We start from the raw sequence: 15484 nt of genomic DNA on the forward strand, positions 1-15484 counted from the left end.
ATATTGTTCTGTTTGTGCAGCAAGCTACTTAACTTCCCCACCTCTCTCCTGCAACCCTCTTCCCCGTGCACCCTCAAAATCTGCTCAGGAGGGCTGGGAAACCTCCAGAGCAGATATTTGGGGCATGCAGGGAGAGGAGAGGAAGTCCCATTTCACAAGTGGAATTCTGCTCACTTCATTTTAGATTCAATCCTATATGTACAGATGTAAATTCAGAAATAATTACTGTAATTGTTAGAAATGCAATGAGATGAGGTGCCCTATGCGCCTGCTCAGTCTGCTGTCCAGATGCCAACTGTTGACAGGCAACAGGGCCTTTACTCTCCTTTGTGATGTCTGTTTTGTCTTTAAGCCAGACCTGGACTGGGCAACCTTTCAAACAGAGGACTCATTTGACAGTTGTCTGATAGTCCTTCAAATAAAGAACTGTTGACTCACAGCCCTTCAAATAGAGGACGTTCCCCTGTAAAGCAGGACACAAGGCCACTCTAATCTGATCACAGGATCAGGGTCTGTGAATGAAGATTAAGTTGTACATTTACCAGTCCAGATAGCTTGCCTTGGTTTAAAATTGCAATGTTGCAGTTCATTTTTAAATACAATGCCTGCCCAAAGTAATTTGATTCAACAGAAGCCTGAGCAGTCAAGACAATCTGGTGATCTGGGAGAAAATCATGCTTTCATCTCTTGCCTCCAAAAATAGTGTATACATTTTTTTTAATGCAGTTCTTATCTCCTGATGAAAATTACTGGCTTTATAGCTCTATGCAAAGAGGTGGAACAAAGACCAGGTTATATTTGACTACGTACCAGATAACTGAAGTAAGACCTGTTCACCCAGTACTTCATTTGCACATGTAAACAATCCTGACAGCTGAAGGACAAGAACTTGTGTGGACAATTGTAATGTGAGAACTCAGCACCCATAGATATAGTCAGCAACAGTTCCTGGGATCAGGCAGGGCAGGCTGTTTTCCTAACTCCTGCTATAATGGGAATGCACTACTTGGACCAGCCCTATAGCCAGGCTTCCTTGTTGGGTGGGGAAGCCATATTTCTAGGTGGTGCAGCCACATGTCTAGGAGGGACATTTGGGGGGAGAATTGCATAGTGCCAACCAATCCCTACACAAACACTGGTGGAGAGGATGTGAGGGCCAGACCAGGGGAAGGGAAAGGCATTGACCATCCCTGTCACTCCTCTTCCATCTAGAGAATGTGTTAACCTACATGAATGAAGTTTAATCTGTGGAATTGACTAACCTTTTTATGAGAGATACCCAGAAATTCCAGATTCAAAAGAGTGACTTTGCTTATAGCTACAATCCCCTTTCACCTGATGGTCTGTCCCTGTATTCTGCTTCTTCATGATCTGAACTACTTTGGTAAAGACAGTGAGCTCCTGAGCTTGGCTTTGATGCTGCAGTAGGTATCTCAGCTTTAGATTCCACCTGAAAAGCAAACTTGCCCATACTACAAGTTTAGGGAAGGGCAGAGTGAAAATAAATACTATAGGGTGTGTTTGTTATCTGCTGCTTGATGGTCCCGCCCTCTAGTCTTGTTCCTGGCCCTTACATTTTCATTCCTGCTGGACAATCAAGGGAAAACTTTTTAACTGGCTGCTATATAAAGGACTAACTAAGCAATTGGAAACTAATTGTGGAAAGCAATTGGATTTTATTTTTACTTGTTGCTGGGTTTTTTCTGTCCAGAAATCCCAAAAAGGTCTCATGTTGAGCTACACATATTGTGAAAATCAGAAATTAGGCCTGAGTTATAGCTCAGGTGTCCAACCAGTCAGCTAGCTAACTGTAGTTAACACAGCAATATTTCTGTTCCTCTAGGGCTGTTTTCATCTTTTTCCATCAACTAATTAAGAAAAAGAAGAACAAAATAGCTACTATGATTATATGTGTATGTGCCTTCAAGTCAATTACAACTTATGGCAACCCTATGAATCAGTGACCTCCAATAGCATCTGCTGTAAACCACCCTGTTCAGATCTTGTAAGTTCAGGTCTGTGGCTTCCTTTATGGAATCAATCTATCTCTTGTTTGGCCTTCCTCTTTTTCTACGCCCTTCTGTTTCCCCCAGCATTATTATCTTTTCTAATGAATCATGTCTTCTCATTATGTGTCCAAAGTATGATAACTTCAGTTTCATCATTTTAGCTTCTAATTATAGTTCAGGTTTAATCTGTTCTAACACCCAATTATTTGTCTTTTTTGTGGTCCATGGTATGTGCAAAGCTCTACTCCAACACCACATTTCAAATTAGTTGATTTTTCTCTTATCTGCTTTTTTCACGGTCCAACTTTCACATCCATACAAAGAGATCGTGAATACCATGGTCTGAATGATCCTGACTTTAGCATTCAGTGATACATCTTTGCATTTGAGGACCTTTTCTAGTTCTTTCACAGCTGCCCTTGCCAGTCCTAGCCTTCTTCTTGATTATTGTCTCCATTTTGGTTAATGACTGTGACAAGATATTGATAATCCTTGACAAGTTCAATGTCCTCGTCATCAACTTTAAAGTTACATAAATCTTCTGTTCTCTTCTTGATGTTCAGCTGTAGGCGTGCTTTTGTGCTTTGCTTTTTAACTTTCATCAGCATTCGTTTCAAACCATTACTGGTTTCTGCTAGTAGTATGGTATCGTCTGCATATCTTAAATTATTGATATTTCTCCCTCCAGTTTTCACACCTCCTTCATTGCGGTCCAATCCCGCTTTCCATATGATATGTTCTACATATAGATTAAACAAATAGGGTGATAAAATACACCACTGTCTCACACCCTTTCCGATTGGGAACCAATTGGTTTCTCCATATTCTGTCCTTACAGTAGCCTCTTGTCCAGAGTATAGGTTGCACATCAGTATAGGTTGGTCCTTTCCATTATCCAACGTATGTTTGCGATATGATCTCTGGTACCTCTTCCTTTTCTAAATCCAGCTTGGATATCTGGAATTTCTCGCTCCATATATGGTAAGAGCCTTTGCTGTAGAATCTTGAGCATTACTTTACTTGCATGGGATATTAAGGCAATAGAATTAAGTAAGTCTTTCTCCTGCTTCATTTCTATCTCCTAAGCCCCATTTCCCCACAACTTCTAGTTCTTCTCTGTTCCCTACTTTTGCATTCCAGTCCCCCATGATTATCGGAACATCTTCTTTGGGTGTGTGATCAACTTCCTCCTGTACTTCTGAGTAAAATCTCTCCAATTCCTCTTCTTCTGTGTTTGCTGTTGGAGCGTAAGCTTGGATGATGGTTACATTAATAGGTTTTCCATTTAATCTCATTGATATCACTCACTTAGACCTTGTGTTATAGCTCCTAATTGCTTTTGCTACATCACTTCTCACTATTAAAGCAACCCCATTTCTTCTTAATTTCTCATTTCCTGCATAAAATATTTGTAGTTGCCTGATTGAAAGTGTCCCATTCCCGTCCATTTTAATTCACCCATGACAAGGATTGCAATGTTGATACATTCCATTTCTTGCTTGACAATTTCTAACTTTCCCTGGTACATGCTTCTCATATTCCATGTTCCTACTGTGTATGTCATACAACTCCGGACTCTCCTTTCGCATCTGTGCACATCAGCCTCTGGCTTTGACCCGGTTGCGTCATTAGTCACAGAGCTACTCGTACTTGTCTTTTGTTCTTCCCCAGTAACTCACTGAGTGCCATCTAACCTGGAGGTCTCATCTTCCAGCACTATCTCATGTTGCATTTTGGATACTCCGTTCATAGATTTTTCGTGGTAAGAGGTATTCAGAGGTGGTTTACCATTGCCTTCCTCTGAGTTTGGATGCATCTTAGTCCGGTGGCTCAGCTTTGACCATTCCGCCTTGGGTGCCTCTGCTAGGAGTCTAGCCTCTTGGTCTAGACTCCTGACAGCATTGCTCTCAGGTTCTTCGACACTCTCAAACCCCCTCACCACGTTAAGGTATGCATTATTTTCTGATACTAGGGCATATGGTATAACATGTGTGTGTGAATGGCAGCTGATGAAACAATGTTTCTACTTGAGCATGGTATAACAATTACATCTATACATATTAAACCAGATGATATGGCCACAATTCATAAAATCATTGTTCAAAGTTATCCTAGCATGTTCAGTCATGCAACTGTTATGTTTAAATCATAGACACATTGCAGATGCACAAATGCGATAGTTGTGAAAAGTTGAGATCTGCCCCTGCACTGTAAGAGAAGTCAATTTCTTGATTAGAGGCCAGCAGAGGAACAGCAAACTGTCTGCCAGCCACGCATTTCAACCCAGAATTACAGCACAGTGCCCTATGTGCTACAATCCCAGTGTGCTCTCTCTCTCAGTCTAAAAGAGGTCCTTGCTCTTTAAGGCACAGACAGGGAAGAGCAGTGTCCACAGCACTATGGTGCTGTACTGTGTTCTTCTGGGAGGGGTAAGTGCAGAGCTTTTCCTGCTGCTCTTGGTGGCCCCTTGATAGTTGGACAGTGGGTGGTTAGATGGGTTGTGAGATAGGAGAGGAACAGCACAGACATGGAATGCAGGTGGTAGGCAGCCATCCCCTGAGCTAGTATTTGCAAAGTTCTTCTAGATAACCAGCTCTCATAAATGGAAGGGAGGAAAGAGAGGATCAAGGAAAGACTATTTTTAACAGAATGTAATTTAAGGTCTCTTACATCTTCACAAGGAAGATACGATTGCCCTGTGCAGTTTTAAAATGAGTTTTTCGTTTTTCAGTATTATGGGTGGCCATCTGTCCAGCAAATTGCTTAAAGTGATCTTTCAGATCTTATTTACTGCACAATGGGAACAGCAGGACTTGTACAGAAAAACAGTTATTGCTTAAAAATCTGGATGATGTATAGTGATGCAGTGGGTGCCTTTGAAGAGGAGAGAAAAAGTTTCTGGCACCTAGACATTTTCTATATCTGATGACATATTTACCTACAGATTGTCATGCTATAATAAAGGTGTTTGACCTTAAAAGAGCAAGAGGACTATTGGCTGTTTCAGCTACAAGAGACTGACATGGCTCCTCTTGAGAAATGTTGCATCACATGAAAATACATGGGAGATGGTCAAATGTGGTGCCCACTGGTGCAAAGAACGTACCATGGTACCTTCAAAATCTCTGAGCCCCTTTCTCCCCCCCACTGTTCCCTTCATCATGAGGCAGCAAAGCTAGCAACTCTTTTCTCTCCTAATAAGCATGTAGACATGAAAGAGGAAGTGAGAAGACTGACACACTCTCCCAGTTCTTCTTTTATCTCTATGTACTTTTACATAGGAACATAAGAAAAATAATGTAAATGTACTGCCTTTAAGTCGATTCCGACTTATGGCAACCCTATGAATAGGGTTTTCATGAGGCTGAGAGGCAGTGACTGGCCCAAGGTCACCCAGTGAGCTACATGGCTATGTGGGGATTCGAACCCTGGTCTCCCAGGTCGTAGTCCAGCACCTTAACCACTACACCACATTAGCTCAGGAACATAAGAAGCTGTCATATTGAGTCAAGCAATTGGTCCATCTAGTTCAGTATTGTCTCTACAATGAATGGCAGTGGCTCTCCAGGGCTTCAGACCAGGGTCTCTCCTAGCCCTACCTGAAGAGGCCAGGGATTGAATCTGGGACCTCCTGCAAGCAAAGCAGATGCTCTTCTACTGCATGATGGTTCTCTTCCCTTTTCAAAGCTCAGGATGGCACCTGAACAGCTGAACAGAAAGCAAAGCGCCAGAGGAGGTAGGAGGATAGAACAAAAATGTGTTCTGTGATTTGTTGATGGTTTGTTGTCAATTACATAAGAATCATGAAAATCTATGAGGATCTGTGCCTTGGCACAATATATTTATGGTGCTGGTAAGTTCTGGATCTTTGATCAAACATGCAGCCCAGCAATGTAAACTTTAATTCGATGGTGGGTTTTTTTTGGGGGGGGGGCACTCCATGTGAAACCATGCAAATTCAAAAAGATCAATTTTAATCTTACTAGATCTGACTTTTACCAAGTCCCCACGGAAAAGCAAAACATGGATGTACATGTGCTCTCTCTCTAGCTCTCTCTTTCTATTTGTTGGAGGGGAGATTGGCCTGAGGGCTGAGGGAGAAAACCAAGCAGAAGGCATGGTCCCCATGGTACTCTCTCAAAATGCCAGATGTACCCTCAGGCTTACAATGATTGGGGAACCCTGGTCTAAAACATGTTGACACCGAAAGTAGGAAATGCAACACACTGTGTTAAAAAGTATAACAGACAAAACAATTTATATTTTTCTGCTAATCATACATTATTTGGATTTGCCAGAGCTTGGAAAAGTTACTTTTTTAAACTACAACTCGCATCAGCCCCAGCCAGCAGGGCCACTGGATTGGGCTGATGGGAGTTGTAGTTCAAAAAAGTAACTTTTCCAAGCTCTGGGATTTGCTCAAATCTGTCACCTGAGGCAGGCTGCCTCACTTTGCCTCATGGTGGGACTGTGAAGAGCATTCTCCTTCTCACTGTTGTTGCACTGTTGCTGCACTGAAATCCTGAATAAGAGGTAGTACACAACATTTATAAGTAATAAACTGCCCCCTCCTTAATTCCTGAATCAATGGAACTTTTAGCTGAATATGATAAAAACTGAAATGTCATCCCTAAATACTGTGCAAAGGATCATGCCACTTTTTTGGGAGGGGGGCAAAATGAACCATAGAAAAGCACAAATGTCAACATCCATTCTTTTAAGCAACAGTATTTCTACTTTTTCTCATCTCATAATTTACATTTGGAGACTTTCCCTCCCCTCAGTTTGTTTCAGCTCTTAACATCAAACTTAACAGAGTTATTGCGACAGGGATGGGTTGAATATTCTCAGTGATGGCAACCCACACTTCCACAAGCCAGTGGCCTGGCTGTCTCCTTACTGCTATTTTAGTGGCTGGTAAATAAGCAACAGTTTTCTGTCCATAATGTCATATCCCTGTGTCTGATTATTCAGTACACACCAAGTTGTAGCCAAGGTTAGCCATGCTCAGAGGACACTTATTAAAATTAATAAACATGACTCAGTTAGGCCCAGACATTTTAGTAGCTCAACTCTGACTAGAACTTAGTTGCATACAACCAAACATTTTTAACTGAGGCTGATTAGTTTATTCTGCTTTGTTGTCAGCTTTTATGAATTTTGTATTATTGTTTTATGCCATTTTGCTGTATTACTGTATATGTCACTCTGAGTACCATTTTAATAGGATATGCATCTAAAAAGTGCCTGAACTAAAATAAATAATAAAGGTTCAGGCTGAAGGCCAACCAGCCTTGGGAAAAAGCTGCAATGATTACTTCTGATATGATGCCAAGGGCACAAAGAAGTAAGCTGAACAAAAAGCCTATAGTACAAGACATGTGGTGGAATGGCATCTGAGGGAGTTGTGTGCTTGTTTATGTTTTGCAAAGCTGAATCAAGTTGCAGGCACGTATTTCCAACAGAACTTAAAAGAAATATAAATCAGATTGATATAACTTGCCTTCTATGAAGATCCTGTTCCAGTAGATTCTGCCAACGTGGTTCCCTCCGAGAAAGATAAGGTTAGAGAAAATCAGCCATGTGGTAGATATAGATGCCAGAGCTGCATGGAGTCGACGAGAACCTCTCGGGGACAAAAAATGGTTCTGAAAAGGAAATTTTAAACAGGCAACTTACAATAAAAGTAAGCAGTATCTTAGTACCGGAAAAGTGAAAATAAATTATTTCAATGTTGGTGTGACTGCTATAGGGATAGGGAAGTTACAAGAGTGAGGAGAAGCCCCTGTTGCCCTGCAGGACCTTTAAATGTTTACATTTAAAGAAGAAATGAAGAACCTGTCACCCTCCAGATGTTGTTACACCGCAACTCCCATTCACCTGGCCACTGACCATGCTAGCAGGGGCTGATGGGAGTGGAGTCCAACAAAATCTGGAGGGCCACAAGTTCCCTATTTCTGGTTTAAAACAAAACAGCATCATTCTAGGAATAATTCTCAGCTGCAGTGGAATCATCCTGGAAAGCACACTGGCATTAGCACCATATTTAAAGGAAACTTGCTTTAAGAGGTAGCCAGAGAGTATCTTGGGATTTATGTAGTTGTTTTCCAGGGGTGCCATGCAGAGAGTTTCACAGCACAGTGATTATTCTTTAGGAGCAGCTATATTTCTGGACAACTCATTGGTTTGACAAACTGTATGGTTATTGTGAAAACCAATGAACAAAGCAATCCAAACCTAAGATCCACTAGAACGAGATAGTCTGGATTCGGTGGATCTTGGGCTTTCCATGCTGGCACAAATTCCTCACCCCAGCTGAGCTGCTGGCATAATCCCTCCCTCACCTGGCTCAGCTTAAACCAGTGTAACTTAACCTGGTGTAAACCCAAAAAGGGGCATTCTGGTGCAAGGAGAGTCTTATACCTATTTCAGATGCCTTTCAGCTAGGTCACATGACCTAGTAATCCTGCAGAATTTAGCCAGCAAAAAGGGTGGTGTAAATCAAATTCCTCCCAATTCCTCCTGAACAGAATTTGGTACAGTGCAATTCTTACACTGTTGTAACTTTTCTGCTGCAACATACATTGGCTTTCTGTAAATAGGAGGTATGATGAAGGCACAAATCCCTCTGCTAGAATAAAGCAGTTGCTTAATCTGTATTGGTTACAATGGTATAGTTATTGCAAGCTATTTCTAAAAAGTAACGGCAGTGAATTGACTTTTGCTATTTGCATTTTAATCTTGAATCTTTCCAATCTACAAATCCTGCTCCATCTGTTTAAACACTGACATTCTCTCTCTAAGATGGCTTATTTGCCATTTCCCAGAGGGGGCTTTAGACCCTAAGCTCATCTGAAGTAAAACTGCTACAATGCCAACTTGCTCCATTTCACCTTTCAATGACCCACGCAGGGCAGAATTTAGGCGTTGGACCAGAAACACAGGCTTTCCAAACGCATCTTGAGCTGACACAAATACAGGGCAGGGGAGGACTTGTGGGTGAGAGAGGATTGCTTAGCTTTTGCTGCACTTGCTTATGGAACCCTGTGAATGCTCCCCTCCAGCCAGTCTTGTTGTGGGGAAAAAGACGTTTAAAATGACCTGGATATTATTTGCAGGAAGACGAAATGATGGGCAGGGATGGGTTAAGCTCCACTTAATTCTGCCTCAAAATCCCCTCTCTCACATGAGCATTACAAGAGAAACAGAGGTGTTTCCTTCATACCATGCACAGCACTTCCAAACAAAGATGCAAAATTACTTCCACCTCTGGAATCTGCAACCCAGAGCATCTGCTTTATCTCATGTCATGATAACATGTGTGTGGGTAATTATGATCAGAGCTTGGAAAAGTTACTTTTTTGAACTACAACTCCCATCAGCCCAATCCAGAGGCCATGCTGGCTGGGGCTTATGGGAGTTGTAGTTCAAAAAAGTAACTTTTCCAAGCTCTGATTATGATCATGATGGATGGTGATAATGATGGATGGTGTGTGTATAGGGAGAAGTTTTTCTCTCTCTCTGGATGGCTAGAATTCAGGGCCATCCAATGAAGCTGAATGTTGGAAGATTCAAAACTATCAATAGCTACTAGCCAAAATGGCTATGTTCTCCCTCCACCAGTGGAGGCAGTATGCCTCTGAAGACTAGTTGTTGGGAATCATTCAAGTCCTGACTGTGGGCTTCCTATAGGCATATGGGTGGCCCCTGTCAGGACTTGTCTTATGTTGTTGCTCTTTTCTTGAGCTGGGAGACTGGATTGTGTTTTAGAGTGTTCAATACAACAACAGCCAATATGCATTTAAAAACAATGTCTACACAGAAGCCCTTATAGGCTAAGAGACATGAGTAGGAAAAATTAAATCCAAGTAGCAAATTAAACACATATTGAAGTTAACATAAAATTTAAAAACCTTTCCTTTCTCCATAATGAAGCTTTATGATTGTTCTTCGATCATAATTGCTTTTCTTTAAGGACCTAATTAAACATTTGCTAGATACCTTCCTTTAAAGCTGCTAAGAATTGATGTCATTGGGTTAGTAGATTGCATTTCAAAAATCAAATAACATTGGAAATATGGGCACATAGGATTTATATTGAAGCTTAACATTGGAACCCTATACATCTCTAGTCAGAAGGTCAATGGAATTCCCTCACAGGTGAGTATAGGATTGCAGCCTAATGCTTGTAAACACCACTATTTATGCTATTTTTTCCAAAGACAGCAATCCATAATTTATTAAATTTTCAACATACTCTTGACCATGTATCTGAAGCTCTCAATATTATGCATGTATAAAACATTCAAACTTTTATATTACAAGGTTGACATTGACCACAGAATACATTAATAATGAAGCACACATTCCAGAAACAAATTTAGCTCTCTGTTACACATTCAGTTTTTTATTTGGTTTTAAAATGAGCTTTATGGTGAATTGGGTTAAGCCAACCATAGTTTACTGCTAATTTCCAGGTTTTCATTTTATTCAGCCTTCAGAATGTTATAAGCTGCTGTGCTGAAGTACAGAGTCCAAAACTAAATCATGGGCTACACACAAGTAATGCTGGGTGGAGTCTAGTGTAATGCTACGTTGAACGTTCTGTTACTGCAAGGATTTCTGTTTGCGCAACAGAATGTTTTCCCCCTCGCCTCCCCCTAAGACCCCCATAAAACTGTTCTGGGGGTTCCCACAACTCTCTGGAGCAGATTTGGGAAGGCCTGGGGCACACACAAGGGGTAGAAGAGGGAAGTCCTGTTGCATAAGTGGAGATCCTTGTCCTGACAGGACATGGTAGTAGAATATCACCCAAGATGTCTGACAGATAGAATGTCAACAGGTGAAGCTTTCCCATAATTGTATTTCCATATTAGAAAAGGTTTACCCTGTTTAACGTCACACAGCTGTTAAAGGCATCATTTGCTTTGTTCTTGTACCTGTACTTCTTGCTATAAGCTGTTTCTGTTGGAAGGCAGCAAATCTCTTTAGCAGGGAAGATACCAGAAACAGCTTGCATTCCTTCCCTCTGATTACTTAGCAACAGTAATTAAGCGACTAAGCATCCTTAGCAACAGAGTGCCTCCACATCTGCTTAATAAGCCTTAGAACATTGCCTCCATGTTTTGCTTTCTAAATGAAAGCTAAGAGTCTGGACCTCCAGCTGGGGGCAGGGGGAGGAAATGAATGTGAAGATGAGCTAGAAATCATTCAAAGTTCTACCCCAAATGAAATTAACTCAGCTTTAATTTACCCAGCAATTATGTGAACTATGTTCAGGGGTAGTTCAGAGATTCTTGAACTAGTTCAATGAACTTCATTCAGCTAAACTATTTCATTCCAAGCATTAGCTTTTACTGGCACAGGTAGAACCTCTGTGTGATCGGAATCTTGAATCATATAGTGGTTTCTGCTCATATTCAGGCAAACACAGAAAAAGCCCCCTTCAGCTGTTCTCCAGTCAAGGTTGGGGGCTGAGTGGGTAAGGCCAGGGACACTTTTGGTTTATTTATTTTTATTTATTTATTATTTGATTTACATCCCGCCCTTCCTCCCCGCAGGAGCCCCAAAGGCCCCAAACTGCGGCAAGCAGTGGGGCAGCAGGCAGTCACAATCCCCATGCATTATTATAGGCTGTCCAATAGTTCAACTTGCAAAATAAGTAGGATATCAAGGGGCTTACTTCTAGCAGAGTAGGATAACTTATCTAGTCATATTGCTTAAATTATCTTTTATTATTAAATACATAGCTGGAAAACACATTCCTAATATTTAATGGACATTATCTTCCCATATATCAATTCAGGCTCAGTTTTCTGATTTGATATTACAAATAACACTAGTAACACATAACAAATATTATGCATTATATTTTTATAAAGTGACTTACCTTCGTTAGATCATCTATGAATACATCATGCATGTCAAATACACATTTTTAAACTGAAGGCAGGAATGACTGAAATTTGTACACAGACATTTATGCCTCCAATCAAAAATATGCACAACTTCTGTCTGCAATTGGTTATTTATTTATTTATTCGATTTATTAGTCACCCATCTGGCTGGTTACCCAGCCACTCTGACCGACGTACAAAGCAAAGACATATAAAACATCAGAACATCAAAGGGCTAAACAGTAAAAACTAAACAATAAGGCAGAGGCAACTGTTACAATGGACAAAGCTCCCAACCTTTGAAGAATCCAAAAACATTCTAAATGTTCTATGAGAGAAGCTAAATGTGGCTATTAAAGATTCTACTGACAGATGCATAGCTCCTGATAGGATCAAATGGTAGTTTGGTAGTCGAAAGCAAATAAATTGTCTTTATTTGAATATAAATGAAAATAATCAATCCAGGCCTATCTTCAATGGTTTTCTAGGATATAATTAATTCATATAATGCCACAAGTAACTCTGGGATATCTCAAAAGTACTTAAAATGCTCCAAAGAGATGCTGTAAGAATATAAGTTTAGTATTTTGGGTAGGGATGAAAATGGAAGGGTTAAAATGTCATCTGAATGGAAGTCATGGGTATAAAAATGCCATTGTAATTTGCTTCTGTGTGCTGGAAATATGGCGTAAATTGATTGTCTGCCGCTCTTTGTAGTCAATTTAGAGTGTGTGAGTCAGTACTGCCTAGGCGAGAAATGCTAGTGAATATTTTGCTGTAGACTCACATCACAAAAACAAACAAGAAAATAACAGAATGCAACACCGAATTTAAGCAGCGACTGTGAGTAAGTGGAAGGAAGATACTGTACACTTCCCCCTACAGCCAAAAATCCTGTCACTTGCAAGAGGGGCTTAAGGGAGCCATCCTTGAAGGTGTTCTGGGAAATACCTTTTTGTGGGGTTCTCTGACAATATTAACTATAGGAGAAATATCCTATGAGAAAAAATGTAAATTTTATTTTAATGTTGGGAAATAAGTGGTATAAAAGCAGTCAGACAACAGCATTACTCCTAAGGCGAATGTGATCCATTCATGGAATATACAAATACATCACACAATGGAAAGTCCTCCACCCTTTTGAACCAACACACCCCCTTGGGGGCAATACTGATTAGGATCATAGGCTATTAATGGCACATCTGGGAATGTTGCAATCCCTGGCTGCAACTACCAGTGAGAGGTGCAGAGGGCACGGGTTAACTATTTTACTACTACTGAGAACTTGTCACTAAAACTAACCAGGCATGGGGAGGCCCAGCTCATGTGATGCTGCTGTCACCATACTGTCATGACCCTTGTATCATAACACAGGGTTGGAGGCTGCAGGGTCACCAGATGGGAAGACAGGTCAGAGTCAAGGCTCAGAGCTGACTGCTGAAGATAGGGAGACCATGGCACCGGAGGCTGTTCGACAGGAACTCACAGAGGAATCTTCCTAACCATCAGGGCCTATAGGACCAGCACCTGAACTCTCATGAAAACCTTCCCCTGATGAACCAGATGCCTCCCACCACATCTCACTAGTCAGGGAGTGCTCCAGGAGAGAGGCTATGAAATGGAAGAGGAGTGCCCATTTCCAGACCAGAGGGTTTGCCCTTTAAGTCTCTGAAGATCTCCCAAGGGGGTGGCGTCTGGAGAAGGTAGTCTGGAGACAGAGGCATAAAAGGCCTCAGTCTACTCCCAACCTTTGTCAAAGCAAGTTGCTCACTTAAGAGTTGTCTGTGGTCCAGCAGCCTTCAGCCAGTCTCCAGCCTTGCCACTTTCTCTGTGGGATCTGGCATCGGACCAGAACATGACACATGCTGCCAGAGTGGCCTCCTTAGGACGATGTTGTCAGATCACGCCAGGACACACAACTATGGACCTCAGCTGGACCCATTCATTTAGCATTTTGCTACAGCTGGGTATTAACCAGAAATGGGGAGACAGTGTCACCATGTATTCCTGTGGCCCACTTAGGGTAATGTCATCAATTCATGACAAGACACACAATTATAGATCTCTGTGAGATGTACCGTATGGTACCATATCTGCATTGAATAATAGCCTTTCATCCTTGGCCATAAGAACATAAGAACATAAGAAGAGCCTGCTGGATCAGGCCAGTGGCCCATCTAGTCCAGCATCCTGTTCTCACAGTGGCCAACCAGGTGCCTGGGGGAAGCCCGCAAGCAGGACCCGAGTGCAAGAACACTCTCCCCTCCTGAGGCTTCCGGCAACTGGTTTTCAGAAGCATGCTGCCTCTGACTAGGGTGGCACAGCACAGCCATCATGGCTAGTAGCCATTGATAGCCCTGTCCTCCATGAATTTGTCTAATCTTCTTTTAAAGCCATCCAAGCTGGTGGCCATTACTGCATCTTGTGGGAGCAAATTCCATAGTTTAACTACGCGCTGAGTAAAGAAGTACTTCCTTTTGTCTGTCCTGAATCTTCCAACATTCAGCTTCTTTGAACATCCACGAGTTCTAGTATTATGAGAGAGGGAGAAGAACTTTTCTCTATCCACTTTCTCAATGCCATGCATAATTTTATACACTTCTATCATGTCTCCTCTGACCCGCCTTTTCTCTAAACTAAAAAGCCCCAAATGCTGCAACCTTTCCTCGTAAGGGAGTCGCTCCATCCCCTTGATCATTCTGGTTGCCCTCTTCTGAACCTTTTCCAACTCTAGAATATCCTTTTTGAGATGAGGCGACCAGAACTGTACGCAGTATTCCAAATGCGGCCGCACCATAGATTTATACAACGGCATGATGATATCGGCTGTTTTATTTTCAATACCTTTCCTAATTATCGCTAGCATGGAATTTGCCTTTTTCACAACTGCCGCACACTGGGTCGACATTTTCATCGTGCTGTCCACTACAACCCCGAGGTCTCTCTCCTGGTCGGTCACCACCAGTTCAGACCCCATGAGCGTATATGTGAAATAAGATTTTTTGCTCCAATATGCATAATTTTACACTTGTTTATATTGAATTGCATTTGCCATTTTTCCGCCCATTCACTCAGTTTGGAGAGATCTCTTTGGAGCTCTTCACAATCCCTTTTTGTTTTAACAACCCTGAACAATTTAGTGTCGTCAGCAAACTTGGCCACTTCACTGCTCACTCCTAATTCTAGGTCATTAATGAACAAGTTGAAAAGTACAGGTCCCAATACCGATCCTTGAGGGACTCCACTTTCTACAGCCCTCCACTGGGAGAACTGTCCGTTGATTCCTACTCTCTGCTTTCTGCTTCTTAACCAATTCCTTATCCACAAGAGGACCTCTCCTCTTATTCCATGACTGCTAAGCTTCCTCAGAAGTCTTTGGTGAGGTACCTTGTCAAACGCTTTTTGAAAGTCTAAGTACACTATGTCCACTGGATCACCTCTATCTATATGCTTGTTGACACTCTCAAAGAATTCTAATAGGTTACTGAGACAGGACTTTCCCTTGCAGAAGCCATGCTGGCTCTGCTTCAGCAAGGCTTGTTCTTCTATGTGCTTAGTTAATCTAGCTTTAATCATACT

The 15484-nt window shown here is 41.6% G+C and overlaps 1 protein-coding gene across 8 annotated transcripts in view; it reads right to left on the reverse strand.

The window, feature by feature from the left end:
* HHAT (hedgehog acyltransferase) overlaps positions 1-15484 on the reverse strand; it is a 283748-nt gene that overhangs the window by 69800 nt on the left and 198464 nt on the right. For all 8 annotated transcript variants that reach the window (XM_061625299.1, XM_061625294.1, XM_061625300.1 and 5 more), the window contains one exon: positions 7513-7657. In XM_061625299.1, the coding sequence (XP_061481283.1) occupies positions 7513-7657 (145 nt within the window). The remainder of the gene's footprint in view (positions 1-7512; positions 7658-15484) is intronic.

The sequence above is a fragment of the Rhineura floridana genome, chromosome 4, assembly GCF_030035675.1.
Source record: "Rhineura floridana isolate rRhiFlo1 chromosome 4, rRhiFlo1.hap2, whole genome shotgun sequence".
Lineage (NCBI taxonomy): Eukaryota > Metazoa > Chordata > Lepidosauria > Squamata > Rhineuridae > Rhineura > Rhineura floridana.